At 43.6% G+C, this 19,040-nt stretch overlaps 1 protein-coding gene across 6 annotated transcripts in view; it reads left to right on the top strand.

Moving 5' to 3' along the window:
* Nucleotides 1–19,040, top strand: part of HDGF (heparin binding growth factor) — a 303,843-nt gene that overhangs the window by 276,724 nt on the left and 8,079 nt on the right. For 5 of the 6 annotated variants that reach the window (XM_030187055.1, XM_030187054.1, XM_030187051.1 and 2 more), the window contains 3 exons: nt 4,311–4,415; nt 5,392–5,580; nt 16,035–16,267. In XM_030187055.1, the coding sequence (XP_030042915.1) occupies nt 4,311–4,415; nt 5,392–5,580; nt 16,035–16,262 (522 nt within the window). In that variant the 3' untranslated portion in view covers nt 16,263–16,267. The remainder of the gene's footprint in view (nt 1–4,310; nt 4,416–5,391; nt 5,581–16,034; nt 16,268–19,040) is intronic. The other variant, XM_030187050.1, reaches the window with a different exon arrangement.

The following is a 19,040-nucleotide window of genomic DNA, read 5'->3' as shown; positions in this document are numbered from 1 at the left end:
TTGGGGATGTGGCAGAGATTTTCATCTGTTTCGGGCGGGCAGAGTAGCTACTCGTCAAAAGTCTCACTATTTTCAAAGGTTCCAATCCTTTAGTGGTGCCCGATGCAGAAGTAGAGATACAGGTACTTCCTTCCAGTCCCCTGCTCGTTCATCCCAATGAAGGCTTCTGGGCCCAACCTCCTCTTCCAGTTGGGAGCTTGGTTAGCTCAGTTTTATCTGAGGTGGGCCCAAATTACCTCTGATCAATAGGTTCTTGAGGTTATTCGCGACGGGTAAGCCTTAGAGTTTGTGTGGCTGCTATCAGATGCTTTCCTAGAGTCTCCTTGTCGTTCTCATCTAAATTCTGAAGCAGTCAGGATCACTCTGGAAAGGCTTCTTGCTTTACGAGCAGTCTGTCCTGTTCCTCCTTCAGAAATAAGAACAGGTCGCTATTCCATTTACTTTGTAGCTCCAAAGAAAGAGGGATCCTTTCGATTAATTTTGGATCTCAGGCGGTCAAAGTCACCAGTTTTCATATGGAAACTCTGCGTTTGGTCATTGTAGTTGTTCGATCAGGAGTGTTTCTGACAGCTCTAGATTTGACAGAGGCTTATCTGCATAATCTAATTCGCCCTTTGCACCAAAGGTTTTTGTTTTGCAGTTTTGGGCCAGCATTTACAGTTTCAAGATCTTCCTTTAGGTCTTGCTACGGCTCCTCGTACCTTTACGAAGGTAATGGTGGTGGTGGTGGCGGCAGCAGCGGCTCTCAGAAAAGAGGGCATTCTGGTCCATCCTTACCTGGACACAGAAGAAAATCATATCAGGAAAATGCAGGTCATGGAGCGAGTAGCTCAATTTCTTCAATGGCTTGGTTGGGTAGTAAACCCTCTCGTGTTGTCTGGTGCCGTCTCAGACTCTCACTTCTTGAAGTTTCCTTCGACACTATGCAAAGCCGAGTATTTTTGCCTCAGAACAGAATTGTCTGGATCAGATACAGTCCCTTCTTTGCAAGCCGGTACCATGTGCGAGAGATTATCTTCAGGTCTTAAGATCCATGGCAGCGACAGTCAAGGTAATTCCTTGGGCCAGATCACATATGAGGCCTCTTCAGAAGGCCCTTTTGTCTCCACAGACAGATTCTCTGACTGCCAAATTGATTCTCAGGACTCAAGAGCGAGGTGGTCTTGGTTGGTGGCTTCGGACACAAAATCTGGCCAAGGGAGTTCCTTAGACCCTCCTTAGTGGGTCATAGTGACAACTGATGCCAGTCTTGGGAGCTGGGGAGCTCACTTTCTGGGACATATTTCTCAGGGTCTTTGGTTCCAGGAGATGTCCTCCTCAGTCAATCTTTTGGAAACAAGAGCAATTTGTCTGGCTCTAGAGGTATTCTGTCATTTACTCAAACACAGACCTGTTCGAGTTCTCAGACAATGCGATGGCAGTGGCATGCATCATCAAGGAGGAACAAGAAGTCGTTATCTAGAATAGGAAGTGGCTGTTCTCATATCTTGGGCGGCTCTTCATCTCTTGGACATGTCAGCTTCTCATTTAGCGGGGACATCGAATGTTCAGGCAGACTTCCTCAGTTGTCACGCACTAGACCCGGGAGAATGGGAGCTCAGTGCAGCAGCTTTTCAGACGATTGTTAATCGGTGAGGATTACCAATTATGGATATCTGATGGCTACAGCGCGCAACTTCAAAGTGCTTCGAATCTTCAGTCGCCAGAAAGATTTCAAAGCAGAGGGCATAGATGCTCTTCTACAGCCGTGGCCTTTGTTCCTTCTTTATATGTTTCCTCCATGGCCCCTCTTAAGGCGGCTCATTCAAAGGATCGAGAGACACGCAGGTCTAGTAATTCTGGTAGCACCCAGTTGGCCTTGCAGACCTTGATATGCCGATTTTGTACATCTCACAGTCGACTCCCCTCTAAATCTTCTGGACTCTCTAGACCTTCTAGTTCAGGGGCCATTGGTTCATCCAGATCTGACTTGATTTTGTCTTATGGCTTGGCTATTGAAAGGGCACGGTTAGCAAAGAGAGGTAGCGCTGTGTATGCCTTGTAGCACTATAGAAATGATAAATAGTAGTAGTCATAGTTAAGATGCTTCGTTCGCAACGTCGGTCAGCTTCTCTGAATTACATTTGTACTTGATGTATTTTTGAGGATTGATGTGCTGATCATCTTTTTCTCCTTTTCGTGCATTGGTGATCCAAATCTTAGGTTTTTTACAGGAAGGTTTTGATAAAGGCTTGGCCGTTGCTTCGCTTAAGGTGCAGATTTTGGCATTGTCTTGTTTTCGAGGTAGAATCAAAGGGGAAGTCTTTGGCTAGTCATCTAGATGTTGTTTGCTTCCTTCGAGGTGCGAGGTTGCTTTGTCTAGAGCGATTTTTTTTTCCCTGCTTGGAACCACAATATAGTTCTCTCAGCCCTTACTAGGCCACCTTTTGAACCTTTGGTGGTTTGCTCTCTGAAAGATTTGACGCTTAAAGTGGTGGTGTTAGTTGCCATTGCCTTGGCTAGGCAAGTGTTGGAGTTAGATGTTTTCCTGACTTTTTTTTTTTTTTTAATAGCTTTCTAAGGAATGGGTAATTTTGCTCCCTGTTCCTTCTTTTCTTCCTAAGGTTTTGTCCAGGTTTCATTTGAACCAGTAGTTTTGCCAGTGTGCTGCGGCGGCTAAGAAAGCAAATAGAATGTTAGGTATTATTAGGAAAGGAGTGGAAAACAAAAGCAAGGACGTTATAATGCTTTTGTATCGGTCCATGGTGCGACCACACCTCGAATATTGTGTTCAATTCTAGTCGCCGCATCTCAAAAAAGATATACTGGAATTAGAAAATGTACAGAGAAGGGTAATGAAAATGGGATGGGACAACTTCCCAATGAGGAAAGGCTAAAGCGTCTATGGCTCTTCAGCTTGGAGAAGAGACGGCTGAGGGGAGATATAGGGACAGAAGAACAATGGAGTTTGTGAAAACTTAATGAGTCCTTAAGCATTATTTGCAGACTACGGAGGATTTTAGACAATCGGGTCGTCCTTTTCTGTTCACTGGAGGCGCTCGCAAGGGTTTAGAAGCGTCTAAGCCTACCATTTCAAGATGGCTAAGAGAGATGATGCATCTGCTTACCTTCTATCCAGAAAAGCTATTCCAAAAGGGGTAAAAAGTCACTCTTACTAGAGGACAAGCAGCATTGTGGGCTGAGTGCTTCTTAGTGCCGCCTTTTTCTAACCATTACAGATTGGACCAGCCCAGAACCCTCCGTGTGCTGTGATTATTTTTTTTTTTTTTTGGGGGGGGGCATTCATTTCTGTCTGATACTTTAAGAGCAATGTAATGTGTATTAGTTTTGTGGGCATTGAGCTGCTTTGAGCATTTGTAGTCTGTCATTATTTAAAAACAAAAAACCACATACTTGCCTTACCCTTGGTCTTTACAATAAATATAGATAGGTAGATATATTTACAGTGCCTGTAAGGTTTCACCTGTTGTCTATTTGGCTTTACCAGTTGCACAGAAGTTACTTCTCATCCTTTCTTTCCTGCTTTGTTATGTTAATTCTGGATTTTACTTTAGCTAGCCTGGGCTCTTATTGGCTCTCATGCGAGTCAGAATTCTCAATCTCCACCTGCTGGAAGGAGTGCACAACCCATCAGTATCTTTCTGGGCCTGTCCGGAGGGACTAAAGGAAAGCAAGTTAGCAGGTAAGATCTAATTTCTCCATACTGCTAAACCATTTGTGGGACTCTGTAGGGAACCACTGGTGATATGTAGCATGTCACAATACCCTTGTGGTCTTATGTTCCTTACCACCACATGTATTTAAAGAAGCAATGTTTCTGTCAGAATAGCAGACATCCACCCTGTAATTGAGAGCAGTCCATCCAGAAACCAAGACCAATAAATCCTGTATTTTTGGAATTTGTGCTATAAATCTAGAAGCAGTTCCTTGACTGACCAAATTGTGTGTGAAATGTGATGTTTTCAGCTTTATTGAAAAGGTATATAACCATCACCGGGTATAAATGTTAGACATGGAAAAGAAACAAAACAGTGACTGTAGCAAGTTCACATTCCCATTTTCGTTCTGGTCAGTGGGGGAGGAGGGAAGGGATGGAGGACATCTGATTCTCATTGAAAGAGGGAAAGGAACGTCGTATTTTTTTTTTCAGGAATTTGTATATTTGGGGTCATGAAGAAAAGTGGGGGGTATTGTAATTTTGTAGGAGTTATCTTCCACCATTCAGGAGCTCATGTGGCATAGACGCAGAAGGAAAATGTATACGATCACAGCTAATCATACAATCTACATTCTGCTCCCTCTCTTCCCAGCCAAACAAAAAGAAAAGGTCTTCTTCGAAAGTTGCTGAAAGTGAAGGAAACCTGGTGAGAGACAGAGAAAAGATGTATATAAATTTATCTGGACAGTTCGTGAAGGTGGGATAGGGAGATACGCGGGCACACTAAGTGCTAATCCGTACTGTCTCAGGAATTTGCCTTCCTTGTTTGGCTAGTTTTTCTTTTGTAACACCAATAAATTGACACCAAATCTAGAGGCTAGATACTCGGAGAGGAGCTTGGGTTATGAATATGTACAACCCTTTTATGCCTTTTATCGTAATTAGAATTGATAGCCGTCTTAGCTAGATTTATGGCAGTTTGTAGAAATGACATGACTTCCCATGGTATGATGATTGGGGGGGGGGGGGGGAATTATAGGTTTGGGATTTCATTGGTATTTGAAGTAATATTGTATGGCAAAAGAATTACAATAGTGTTGTGATATGTTTGGCATGTTGTTGAAATTAGAATAAATAGTAAAAATATATATAGTAGCCAAGCATTAAGAAGGTAAAAATGTTATTTCTATAAATTTCTTAATATATCGTCATTTACTATTGCACCAAGGTGTTTTTACAATAAAATAGCATATAAACAATAAAACTGTGCAGTTTTATAAACTAACCGTATCTAGTCCTAATAATATATCCTAAAACAATGAGATCATTCCACCCAGAGAACATAGATATTGAGACCCAGCTATTGGGATGAATCTGTTGTGCATAAGCAGGAAAGGTATCCAATTAGCTGAAGTGTCAAATCTCTCTGTAAATATTGTAATAATTGAATCTGCGGACCAGGTATTTCATTTTTATGTGGTTGTCAGTTATTGAAGAAAAAAATAGGGGAAAATTGTAGTCTGTTACTAGGATAAAGTAGAGGAGATTCAGTAGGAGTCACAATAGGGCATGGGGGGAAGGGCCTTATAGGACATAGTCCAGGAAATAAGACTGCAAGTATAACATTGATTTTTCCATCCTGTGTGTTCATGGTGCAACATTTTGAGTTAGAAAAGCTAACCAAAGGCTTTATAGGTTGCCTAATTTTCAACTGCTTTCTCTTCCACTCCCAGCCAACTACGGCAAAGAAATCCACTACAGAGGCAGATGCTGAGGTGGAAGGAGAGCCAGAGGGTGATGGGGAGAAGAAGGGAAATGCAGATGGCAGTAGCGATGAAGAAGGCAAACTAGTGATTGACGAGCAATCTAAGGAGAAGAATGAGAAAGCTGGAATGAAGAGGAAAGCAGAGGATGCCCTGGAGGTAATTTTGGAGAGAGCACTATGAAAGACAACAGGCAAGCCCAGGCCAGATTAATGATCTCAGGCTCAAAATTAAAGATCCATTAACAAGCCACAGGGCAGAGTGGGTTTAAGCCAAACATGAAAAGATAAAAAGTAAAATGTGAGGGCAAACAGTTGCAGGCATAAGTGATGAAAAGGAAGGGGCAAATCTGAAGGTTTTCCAGAACATTGCTTGAATTTGCCTAGGCTAATGTTAGATACTACAATATGTATCTTACTAAATGGGGTTCTTTCACTTGCCAGTGTTATACACTAGCAACCAGTGGAACAGTGGTATTTGTCATGCTCTTCAGTGGCAGATGCTAATTGAAATGACAAGGGAAAGGATGAACACAGAGGGGACCACACATTTAGGGTACTGTAACTTTATCCCTAGGTCTTCATTCTAAGTTTGAGATGTTACTGCTTTTGAATACAAGGCCTGCACTGTGCATGCTAATCATGTGATCTGCTCAAAGGTTACTGCACGGGAACACACTATGATTACTTCCAAAGTAATCATAGTGTGTTCCTGTGCAGTAACCTGGATCTAATCCCTGGTGGATACCCAGCTGACCGTATCTGGACATTTACCCTCCTCACCATTGAAATCAATTACAAAAGCGACTTATAGGTTCGCTAACACCCATTGCAAACTGTTTGTTTTAAAAACTATTTCCATGTATTATTATTATTTGTTACATTTGTATCCCACATTTTCCCACCTATTTGCAGGCTCAGTGTGGCTTACATAGTACCGTAGAGGCGATTGCCAATACCGGTTTGAACAAATAGAGTGAGGTAGTGATAGAGCAATGTGTGATAGGCACATTGGGAATCGTAAGGAGGAAGAGTTAAATTATGTTCAGTTCTAGCTTTGGTTTTGTTATGCCGCTGGGTTAAGGCATCTAGGTTGGATCGCTAGGGTATGCCTTTTTATGTAATTTCATTGTGTCCCCTGGTCTTTTATACTTCTATCTGTCCCAGAAACACCAAAGAAAGACCATGATCAAATATATAATTTCAAGCTCATTGTTGATTTAATCTTGAATTAAGAATGTGACTGTTGGGCAGACTGGACGGACCATTCAGGTCTTTATTTGCCATCACTTACTGTGTTACTGAAACAGTACAAGGGGCTCTGATTGCTTATGGCAAATCTTTGTTCAGCAAGGGGCAAAACGCTATTATTCAGTTCGCTCTCTCATTGGCATTTGATCTGGTCGATCATAATCCTTTGTTCTTTCATCTGAGTTGAGAGTAAGTGGGGTAGTGCTCTCTTGGTTTAGAGGCTTTTTGGCAGTACATAGTTATATGGTGAAAAGGGTAAATTGTTTTTCCACCAGTTGGAGGCCAGGTTTGTGGAGCGCATGCGCCTTCCCGCCCATCGCTCAAATGCGGTCTCCTCGGTGGTTCTTTTTCTGCGTGAGGAGAAGGTGCTCTTGAAGGAACTGGGTTTTTTTGTTTTGTTTTTTTAACCTTTCCTTTATTTTACGTAGTTTTGCCCCGTTTTAAGTTTTATTGTTTTTCCATCATCTGGCCGCTTTTAAGCCCTGACTTCATCCGGAACTGGCCCATTTTTTTTTTTTCTTTTTTTTTTTTTACCATGCCATGCCCCTTTTTCAGGCACCATCGTGTTTAATTTTTCTGATGAAGTCCATGTCCACAAAGATTCCCAGTGGCTTCAAGCGCTGTACCCAGTACAATCGAACAATCTCACCGAAGGATACTCATTCTTGGTGTCTGCAGTGTCTTGACCATAGCCCTGCCAACTGTGTTCTCTGACTGCTTGGAGAAGTTTTCCCGAGAGGCTCAGCAAGAGAGGATTTTTGGAGCCAAGTTCGCTTCCTCGGCATCGACATTGAGCATTGCACCCAGGATCAGGAGAGTCGGTAAGCATGGCTGCTACTAGACCTGTAGACACTGCGAGAAGTGAAGCATTGAGTAGTTCTCCATCTGCCTCAAGGCCTCCTGCTGTGCAGGACCCCTGGGACCATCCATCAGACCCAAATGAACAAACCTTGATGCGTATGTATACTTGATGATGATCACATTTATCGCTGATGATGCATCTTGTGAAAAGAACATGAGATGTTCTGAAAAAAGAATGTGGAAAATGAGACCTTACTTTCCATAAAGTGGTCTGAATTGTGATAATACCAAAGTGATGTTGAGCAATGTGTGAATGTACAATCCAGTATAATGAAAATGAAATAATCCATATCTGTAATGGTGTTATAGTGGGGTATGATGATAGTGTGAATATCTACAGAGTGAAATAGGAATAATAATTCAATGTAATATAGGAAAAACCTAATCATGGATATGTATAATTAACGTGGTTATGAAGTGTAAATTAATGGGATAAAAGCAAGAAGACTACAACGGTGTGTTAAAAACAAGCAGACTGCAGTGGTGTATGAAGAAAAATTCCTGGTAGCGGTGTGGCCATCCTCAGCGGAGAGTGCTGAGGAGTCTATGTAGATGACTATTCAGGTGCTCGAGCTACTAGGGTTAGTTTTAAATTACCCCAAGTCCCATCTCTGCCCTGTCCATCAATTGGAGTTTATAGGAGACCTGCTCAACACACAGAGGGTTCGAGCCTATTTCCCGGAGACGAGACGGAGACCTCTCAGCGGGTCACAGCTTGGCAGATGTTGAGATTGTTGGGCCACATGGCTTCCACAGTGTATGTTACACCCACTGACATGTCTTCATATGAGATCAGCTCAATGGACCCTGGCTCCTCAGTGGTACCAAGCCACGGGGAGTCTAGAAGATGTCATCCAAGTGTCCCCAAAGCTTGTACACTCTCTTCACTGGTGGACAGTTCGATCCAGTTTGACTCTGGGACTTCCTTTCCAAATTCCTTAGCCTCAAAAAGTGCTGACAACGAATGCGCATCTCCTGGGATGGGGAGCTCATGTAGATGGGCTTCACACTCAAGGTACTTGGTCCTCACAGGGAACTAATCTTCAGATCAACCTCCTGGAGCTTTGAGCGATCTGGAACGTGCTAAAGACTTTCAGAGATCGGCTGTCTCACAATTGTTCTCATCCAAACAGATAGGTTGCGATGTATTACACCAACAAGCAGGGGGCCACTGGATCACGCCCTCTGTTTCAGGAGGCCATCCGAATGTGGCATTGGGCTTGCCAACATGGCATGTTCCTTCGAGCCACATATTTGGCATGCAAAAACAATACCTCGTCCAACAGGTTGAGCAGGATAATGCAACCTCACGAGTGGTGTCTCAATAGGGACATAGCCTGCAAGATCTTCAGAGTGTGGGGCACCTCCTCAGATCTTTTTGTCACTCGGATCAGTTACAAGGTCCCTCAGTTCTGTTCCAGGCTTCAGGCCCACAACAGACTAGTGTCAGATCTTCCTCCTCAGTTAGGAAACAGGTCTTCTGTATGCGTATCCTCAATACCTCTAGTGGGAAAAACTTTGTTGAAACTTAAGCAAGACCGTGGAACCATGATTCTGATCACGCAGAACGGGCCGCAGCAGATTTGGTTCCTCCTTCTGGAATTATCTTTCGCAGAATTGTGGAGATTGGAGTGTTTTCCGACTCTCATCACACAGCATGAGGGGTCACTTCTACATCCCAACCTCCAGTCTCTGGCTCTCACAGCTTGGATGTTGAGAGCCTAGAATTTGCTTCTTGGGTCTTTCGGAGGGTGTCTTCAGATTCTTGCTGGCTTCCAGGAAAGATTTCACTAAGAGGTGTTACTCTTGTGAATGGAGGTGGTTTGCCATCTGGTGTGAGAGCAAGGCCCTAGATCCCCTTACTTGACCCTGCTTGAATATCTTCTACACTTGTCAGAGGCTGGTCTCTAGACCAACTCAGTAAGGGTTCACCTTAGTGCAATTAGTACTTATCAATGTGTAGAAGGTAAGCCCATCTCTGGATAGCCTCTAATTGTTCACTTCATGAGAGGTTTGCTTTTGTCAAAGCCCCCTGTCAAACCACCACTTGTCATGGGATCTCAACGTCGTTCTCACCCAGCTGATTAAATTTTCTTTTGAGCCACTGAATTCCTGCCATCTGAAATACTTGACCTGGAAGGCTGTTTTTATTGTAGCTGTTACTTAAGCTCGTAGGATCAGTGAGTTTCAGGCCCTAGTGGTGGATAAGTTTCATCACAATAGAGTAGTCCTCCGCACGCACCCTAATTTCCTGGCGAAGGTGGGTAGTAGTAGTAGTCTGAGTTCCATCTGAACCAGTCAATTGTCTTGCCAACATTCTTTCCCTGACCTCATGCCCATTCTGGCGAAAGCAACTTGCACACCTTGGATTGCAAGAGAACATTGCCCTACTACATGGATTGGACAAAGCCCCACAGACAGTTTGCCCAGCTTTTTGTTTCTTTTGATCCCAACAGGATGGGGGTCGCCATTGGGAAATGCACCATTTCAATTTGGCTGGCAGATTCAATTTCCTTCACTTATGCCCAGGCTGGGTTGACCTTGGAGGGTCATGTCACGGCTCCTAAGGTGGGTGCCGAGACCGCTTCAGTAGCCCATTTGAGGTCAGCCTCCATTGAAGAAATTTGCAAGGCTGTGACGTCTTCAGTCCAAACATTCACATCTCATTACTGTCTTGAGCAGGATACCCGACGCGACAGTCGGTTTGGGCAGTGTTGCAGAATCTGTTTGGGATCTAGAATCCAGCTCCACCCTCCTAGATCAATTTTATTCTGTTCCAGGCTGCACGCTCATTCAGATCGTATATAGTTTCAGGTTAATCTGTGTTATGTCCTCGCTTTTGTGAGGCCCAGTTGACCAATGTTTGTTGTTTTTGGTGAGCCTGGATGCAAGGGATTCCCCACTTGTGAGAATATAGAAGCCTGCTTGTACTTGGAGAAAGCGAAGATACTTACCTGTAGCATGTATTCTCCGAGGACAGCAGGCTTTATATTCTCACAATCCCTCCCACCTCCCCTTGGAGTTGCTCCTTTGTTCTTTTTACTTTTTATTTTTTGCTATAGTATTAAACTGACGCGACCATGTTCGCACGATGGGCAGGAAGGCACTCACATATTCGCAGTGGAGCTCGGCTTGCGCTCCACGAAGCTGTCTTTTAGCTATGGCAAATGCCGGACCAGGCAGTGTGGATTGGCGTCACCCACTTGTGAGAATATAAAGCTTGCTGTCGTCGGAGAATACCTGCTACAGGTATGTATCTTCGCTATACTTAAGGTGAGGTCGCACCATGAAGCAATACGGCATTATGATATTCTTGGTCTAATTTGGATTCCTTTCCTAATAATTCCTAGCATCCTGTTGTTGTTTTTTTTTTTTTTTTTGGGGGGGGGGGGGGACCAATGACTCCAGGAGAACGGGAGATAAGATTTCAAAGAACCACTTTATTCAATGACTCGACACAGAAACTGTGTTTCGGCCACAGGCCTGCCTCAGGATATGATCATTACAAAGATCATATCGAGACGCTATGCCAGCAAAATATCACAAAGGTCTTTATCAAGACCACTCGACCTCAATATTTTTTTTGGAAGTACAAGGATCACCAAAGACCACTCAAACCAGAGATCCATCTCCTTTTTAACCACAGGATCATCTAAGACTCCTGAGGCAGGCCTGTGGCCGAAACACAATTTCTGTGTCGAGTCATTGAATAAAGTGGTTCTTTGAAATCTTATCTCCCGTTCTCCTGGAGTCATTGGTCCACTTCCCACTCTCTCTGTACTGTTATATTTACGTGGAAGTTAGTGTTGATCCACTTAGGTGGATTACTCTCTCCTTGTTTTATTTTTTTTTGGCCACCACCGCACACTGGCCAGAAGATTTCAGCATGTTGTCTACAGTGACACCTAGATCTTTTTCTTGAGTCCTGACTCCTAAGGTGAACCCCAGCATCGGTAATTGTGATTCTGATTATTCTTCCCAATGTGCATCTCATGGTGCAAGCTGCATACCAATTTTCTTACCTTTTTCTGGACCGCTTTGTTGTCTTATGTCCTTTCTCCTGCTAACCTTCCAGCAATGTCATCCACAAATATATTGGGCAGAACTGGCCCTAATACTGATCCCTGAGGCACCCCACTAACCTTTCCTCTTAGCAGATTCCATTTACCACCAGCCTCTTTCTGTCAATCAATGAATTTGTGCACAACAGTACTTTGGGTCCTAACTTTAGTCTGCTAAGTTTATTAATGAGCCTCCTATGTGTAATTTTGTCAAAGGCTTTCTGAAATCCAGGTTGACTGCATGTAGCGCATGTCCTCAATCCAATTCTGAGGTCAGTCAGTCAGAGAAATCAGATTTGTTTGACATGATTTTCCCTTGGTAAATCCATATTGCCTCAAATCTTGTAACTGGTTGAATTCCAGTTAGTTCACTATTTTTTCCTTTCCGCAAAGCCTCCATTGTTTTTCCAACCACCAAGGTAAGGCTTACTGACTTGTAGTTTGACTTCTTCTCTGTTACTACTTTTGCGAAGATGGGCCATAGAACCTTCCCCATCTCCAAGGATTTATTAAACAAATCTTTGAGGCGACCCACTAAAATGTCTGAATTCCCTCAGTATCCTGGGATGGATCTTTTCCAGTCCCATGGCTTGTTCACTGTGTTTTTCAAGTTGTTTGTAAACACTCTTCCGTGAGCGGTGTGACATCTACTCCGTTCCCATATATACATTTGTCGGCCAGCTGAGGTCTTTCTCCAGAATTTTCTTTAGTCAACACAGAACAGAAGCATTTGTTAAGAATGCCTGCTTTATCCTCATCATTTCTCACATAGTGCTTCTCAGCATCTTTCAGTCTCAATTCCATTTCTAGTCTTCGTCCCTTATCCAATACACCTGAAAAAAAAAACTTATCACCTCTCTTTACATCTCTAGCCATTTTTCTTCTGCTTTCACCAATCGTATTTCGAGTTCTTCCTGTATTTCTTGAATGCCACCTGTTTGGAGAACCGTATTGATTTCCTTTTCCTTTTATTAACTTTCTTTACATAGAGTTCTTTTGCCATTTTTATAGCTACTTTCAGCTTGGACCACGCCTTCCGTTTCTCTTGTATCATCCCATCCCATCAATTTGCTCTTCAGGAACTTGCTGATAGTGCATGAACTTACGCATACAGTGGTGGAAATAAGTATTTGATCCCTTGCTGATTTTGTAAGTTTGCCCACTGACAAAGACATGAGCAGCCCATAATTGAAGGGTAGGTTATTGGTAACAGTGAGAGATAGCACATCACAAATTAAATCCGGAAAATCACATTGTGGAAAGTATATGAATTTATTTGCATTCTGCAGAGGGAAATAAGTATTTAATCCCTCTGGCAAACAAGACCTAATACTTGGTGGCAAAACCCTTGTTGGCAAGCACAGCGGTCAGACGTCTTCTGTAGTTGATGATGAGGTTTGCACACATGTCAGGAGGAATTTTGGTCCACTCCTCTTTGCAGATCATCTCTAAATCATTAAGAGTTCTGGGCTGTCGCTTGGCAACTCGCAGCTTCAGCTCCCTCCATAAGTTTTCAATGGGATTAAGGTCTGGTGACTGGCTAGGCCACTCCATGACCCTAATGTGCTTCTTCCTGAGCCACTCCTTTGTTGCCTTGGCTGTATGTTTTGGGTCATTGTCGTGCTGGAAGACCCAGCCACGACCCATTTTTAAGGCCCTGGCGGAGGGAAGGAGGTTGTCACTCAGAATTGTACGGTACATGGCCCCATCCATTCTCCCATTGATGCGGTGAAGTAGTCCTGTGCCCTTAGCAGAGAAACACCCCCAAAACATAACATTTCCACCTCCATGCTTGACAGTGGGGACGGTGTTCTTTGGGTCATAGGCAGCATTTCTCTTCCTCCAAACACGGCGAGTTGAGTTCATGCCAAAGAGCTCAATTTTTGTCTCATCTGACCACAGCACCTTCTCCCAATCACTCTCGGCATCATCCAGGTGTTCACTGGCAAACTTCAGACGGGCCGTCACATGTGCCTTCCGGAGCAGGGGGACCTTGCGGGCACTGCAGGATTGCAATCCGTTATGTCGTAATGTGTTACCAATGGTTTTCGTGGTGACAGTGGTCCCAGCTGCCTTGAGATCATTGACAAGTTCCCCCCTTGTAGTTGTAGGCTGATTTCTAACCTTCCTCATGATCAAGGATACCCCACGAGGTGAGATTTTGCGTGGAGCCCCAGATCTTTGTCGATTGACAGTCATTTTGTACTTCTTCCATTTTCTTACTATGGCACCAACAGTTGTCTCCTTCTCGCCCAGCGTCTTACTGATGGTTTTGTAGCCCATTCCAGCCTTGTGCAGGTGTATGATCTTGTCCCTGACATCCTTAGACAGCTCCTTGCTCTTGGCCATTTTGTAGAGGTTAGAGTCTGACTGATTCACTGAGTCTGTGGACAGGTGTCTTTCATACAGGTGACCATTGCCGACAGCTGTCTGTCATGCAGGTAACGAGTTGATTTGGAGCATCTACCTGGTCTGTAGGGGCCAGATCTCTTACTGGTTGGTGGGGGATCAAATACTTATTTCCCTCTGCAGAATGCAAATAAATTCATATACTTTCCACAATGTGATTTTCCGGATTTAATTTGTGATGTGCTATCTCTCACTGTTACCAATAACCTACCCTTCAATTATGGGCTGCTCATGTCTTTGTCAGTGGGCACACTTACAAAATCAGCAAGGGATCAAATACTTATTTCCACCACTGTATGTGCAGTTGAGCTAGAAGGCCTTTGGTGGTGTACAGCTAGTGGAAACTTTCTTTATCAGAGGACTTCACCCACTTGTGAAAACTTGTATAATGCTGTCCATGGGGAACACCTGCTCTAGGTAAATAACTTGTTTTTATTCATTAAGAAGTAATTTCCCCCCCACCCTCTTAGGAAAGATGAGCCTGGGCAATAACAATCGGCATGAAGGGGTGATCAGGGAAAGATGAGCCTGGGCAATAACAATCGGCATGAAGGGGTGATCAGGGAAAGATGAAAAAAGTGAAGGGGACCACTCTTTGCCATGGTAGTAGGCAGTGATGGATGAAGGAAACATTTAACATATTAAATGTCGGCAGATAAGGACCTGTATGGTCCATCTAGTCTGCCTAATTATACCTGACTTTATGCAGCTTACACCCCTCTGTGCCTTAGTTTAGGGTTATACCTGTTGCTGTAGGCAGGTTACACCCCTCTGTGCCTTGTTTAAGTATGAAGGTATTTAAGTTTTGCTTTAATTCCCTCCTCTGTCTGTATAGGGATTATCTGTGTTTATCTCACGTACCTTTGAATTTTGTCAACATTTGTGACCCAACCATCTCCACCGGCAGGGTATTCCAGGCATAATTTTTGCACAGTACAGTGTATATTAAGTATGTGTTCCTGTTAGAACTAGTTTCACTAGAAGTTGTGACAGTGACATCATAGAAATGCCCCATTGTATCGGGTGCTGCTCGTCCTTGAGCAAGTCGCTTAATTCACGTTCTATTCCATAGACTGAAAAAATCCAGGTAGATCATTGTATTGTGCAATAAAATAAACACATATAACCATTTAGGGATCAGATTGGCTCCTCAGCTCACTTCAGGACAGCAAGCTGAGTCTGCAGTAGCTGAATGGTTATTCAGATTTATATGAAATACAAAGACTTAAACAGAGTGAGAGCCAATAACGCTGACTGCAATAAGTGCAGCCCGAGAGATTGGAAAGCTACTGAGCAGTCGTTCCAAAGCACTGGTGACACCCTGACGCAGGTGCATGAGTGCCAAAATGGCCCGTGTCAGGTCTTTGATTAAATGACTCTTGTTCCATTCCCGAAGGCCTTTTTGTGCTTTTTTTTTTTCTGTGAAATGTATAATTGCACATAATTCTTTCATACATGGTACACATACAAGGAGGGCAATTTAGTGGAGGAGTGGCCTAGTGGTTAGGGTGGTGGACTTTGGTCCTAGGGAACTAAGGAACTGAGTTCGATTCCCGGCACAGGAAGCTCCTTGTGACTCTGGGCAAGTCACTTAACCCTCCATTGCCCCATGTAAGCCGCATTGAGCCTGCCATGAGTGGGAAAGCGCGGGGTACAAACGTAACAAAAATAAATAAATAAAATACAAAATCATTTACCATGCTAGTTGAAAACTGGTCTCACTCGGTAAGAGGGTAAACTGAGTTGTGTAGCTCTATTTTACTTTGTCAGCAGCTACTATTTGTTGCACTGCCCCCCCCCCACACACACACACATTACCATGTGATCACCGTGTACCTAAAGATTAAGCTGGCCCAGCCCACGCCAGCTATCTTGATTTGATTTCTTAAAACTTAATCGCATTTCCTCAATATAATAGCAAAGCAATGTACAGTATCAAAATAAGAAAAATAAATATTGCTCTGTACCCTGGTGCCATGTATTAATTGTGTACTAGTATGCTGACGGTACAATAATTGTTCTGGTTTCATAGGCTTCCCCTAAACGAGCCAAGGAAGCAGAAGGTCGAGCAGAGGAGAAGGTAGAAAATGAAGAGCCCGCCAAAGAGGTGGAGAACAGTAGCAAGCCCCATGATTTGACAGATGCCACAGAGAAACGAGAGAGCCAGGAAAGCCACATTGTTCCTGCTGAAGAGAACAAAGATCACGAGGAGAGGTACATGCCCCTTGCAGGGGAGGGGGCAGAGAAGATGGAGAACTAGAAAAGGTACAGAGGGCAACAGAATGAGAAATGGAGTGGAATTTCTCCTTTATGAATAAAGGCTAAGCAAGTTAGGGCTCTTAATCTTAGACTACTACTACTTATCATTTCTATAGCGCTTAGACAAGAAATTGCTGAGGGATTATGATAGGCTTATAAAATCAGGAGTGAGATGGATCAAGGTAATAAGGAACAGTTCTTCACCCAGTCAAACAGTCTCGCACAATAAAGCTGTGGAATTTGTTGCCAGAAAATGTCAAGCATATAGTATAGCTCAGTGATTCCCAAACGTGGTCCTGGAGGCACTCCAGCCAGTTTTCAGGATGTCCACAATGAATATTCATTACTTCCTCTTACGAGCTCCCCTTATTTCAGTCTATTCACTGTATAAGAATTAAACCACAATCTGGTGCATGCAAATCTCTCATGAATATTCATTGTGGATATCCCGAAAACCTGACTGGCTGGAGTGCCTCTAGGATCAGGTTTGGGAACTACTGGTATAGCTGATTTTAAACTAGTTGGGAAAGCATGGCTCATGGAATACTTTCTATTGCCTCTGTGTGGTTATGTATGTGTATTTGACCTGGAGGGCAGTTTGAATGGACCAGTACCCAAGCATTCTGTTGATTTGGAAATAATAATACATTTTCGCATTTGGTGTCATTTTATCTGACCATTAGGTGTCTTAACAAATTTCAAAGGTTGGATTTTAAAGGTACTGTAGTCTGGTAAATAGAAAACAGAGACCATCAGCCTAAACAGTGCAAGAAATATATCCCAAAAACAAGTGGTACCCATATTATATATATATATATATATATAAAAAAAAAGTAAGAGATTCCAAAAAACTTTATTAAAAAATATGTAAACAGCTTTTTATTAATCAGCTCTTTATTAATCCAACAATATCCACAGTCTCTCCAGCAGGGTTGAGCCCCCAAGGAAAGATAGTGAGTAATCTCATACAGACATCTTAAAAGATCAACTCCAAACTGCCATAATTATTTACTCTTTGCTCCAAAAGGTTGGATTTTTACAGTTTAACCAATAGTAAACACACATAGTCACTAGGTGTCACGGTACATAGCAATCTTTAAAAAGCTACATAGTTCAGTCACTAACTTTCACAGTACAATCTAAAAAAAATAGAAAAAAAAGTGAACCACAAAGCGGCACGTGGCAGCAGAGGGGTTTGAGGGTAGGTTGTGGGTTACTTGGTGGCTCTAGCATACCTAGGACGGGGCGGTGGGGGTGGTCTGCCCTGGGTGCCGGCAGGGAAGGGGTGAGCGGAGCAGGCACTCGCTGTCAGTTCTGCCGGTCCCCTGCCCTGGAACAGGAAGTTGACGTCTGAGGGGGCAGGGGACCAGCAGAGCCGACAATGCACACCTACTCCACACACCCTTTCTTGGAGGAGAGGTGTGTGCATGTGTTCCACCCCGGCTGCCATATAAATTAGGTACACTGCTGCTTGGTGGGGAAAGCATGTAAAGTAGGTCTTATATATGTGCACATAGAGATTTGAAAGAATTCTATATGTGTTGGCTCTGTGTGCATTTGTTAGGGGACAGTAGAGAGGAGGGGAGAGGCAATTTAAAAGAAGCAATTCCCTGTGTGTATTAGTTTCTGTAGTGCAGAACTACTCCCATAGAAATGCGTCAGCCCATTTATTTGGGGGAGGAGGGGTTGAGGGTTTCTCAGAGGGCAAGCAGACTTATTATTCTCGCAAGTGGGTTGATGTGATCCAACGTCTCCTGGTTTGGCAAATTTTACCAGAGGAAATATTTAGAGCTTTAAGGAGCATGAGCAGCGCACTTGTGCGAGTGCCTTCCCGGCCGCAGTGCAAACTTTCTTTTCGTCCGCTTGAGAGGAAGCTGGGTTTTTTTGTGTGTGTTTCTCTCACACGCTCGGTAGATCTGTTTTCGAGTGCCTTTTCAGTGTTTGGTTTTTTTTTTTACCTGCTTACTTTCCCTTTTTTTTCCCGTGTTTTTCTGTGTAAAAAAAAATTTGGTTTCTTCCCTTATTTCTAGTTTTGGTCTGCCCTGCGTTTGTTTTTTTTATTTTCGACTAGGGCCGCATTTAGGCCTGCCTGGCGGGTTTCCTTGTTTTTTGTGCCTTTTTCCCCTTTTTAGGCACCATCGTTACTTTTGATTTCACCAAAGCCATTTTTCCTTCCATATCATCAAAGACTCCCAGTGGCTTCAAGTGCTGTACCCAGTGCAACTGGACCATCTTGGGAAAAGACACTCAATTGTGGTGTCTTGGGCCCAACTATAGCCCTGCCAGCTGTGTCCTGTGTCTTCGTATGAAGAAAAGGACTCAGCTTTCCTAAGAGGCTCAACGCGAAAACATATTTGGATCCCGGTCCAGTTTTTTGACATCAGCATTGAGGTTGCAGGTGTCTGCTTTGAGTGCTGCACCGGCATCGGGAGTCACGGTAGGGATGGCTGCTGCGAGACCCTGAGACAAGGCCCCTGCTGCTCCCCAGCAAAAGCAAGGGACAAGCTTTTGACTGGCTCCAGCAGAGCAAAGCCATAGTCAAAGTATCTGTTCTGGATGATTTGCCGTTTGGGAGAGGTTAATGTTTTTTCAGCACAATCAGGTACATGCAGAGAAACTCTCCGCCCTTCTCAAGACCCATGCGGTCGAACCCATTCCACCAGGGGAAGAAGGGCAGGGATTCTATTCCAGGTACTTCCTTATGCAGAAAAAGACGGGGGGGGGGGGGGTGTCCAATCCTAGACCTAAGGGCCCTGAACAGATTCCTAGTCTGAGAAAA

Source organism: Microcaecilia unicolor, chromosome 14 (assembly GCF_901765095.1).
Source record: "Microcaecilia unicolor chromosome 14, aMicUni1.1, whole genome shotgun sequence".
In the NCBI taxonomy this organism is placed as follows: Eukaryota; Metazoa; Chordata; class Amphibia; order Gymnophiona; family Siphonopidae; genus Microcaecilia; species Microcaecilia unicolor.
The sequence above is the reverse complement of the archived record's forward strand: the minus strand, read 5'-3'. Positions and strand labels throughout refer to the sequence as shown.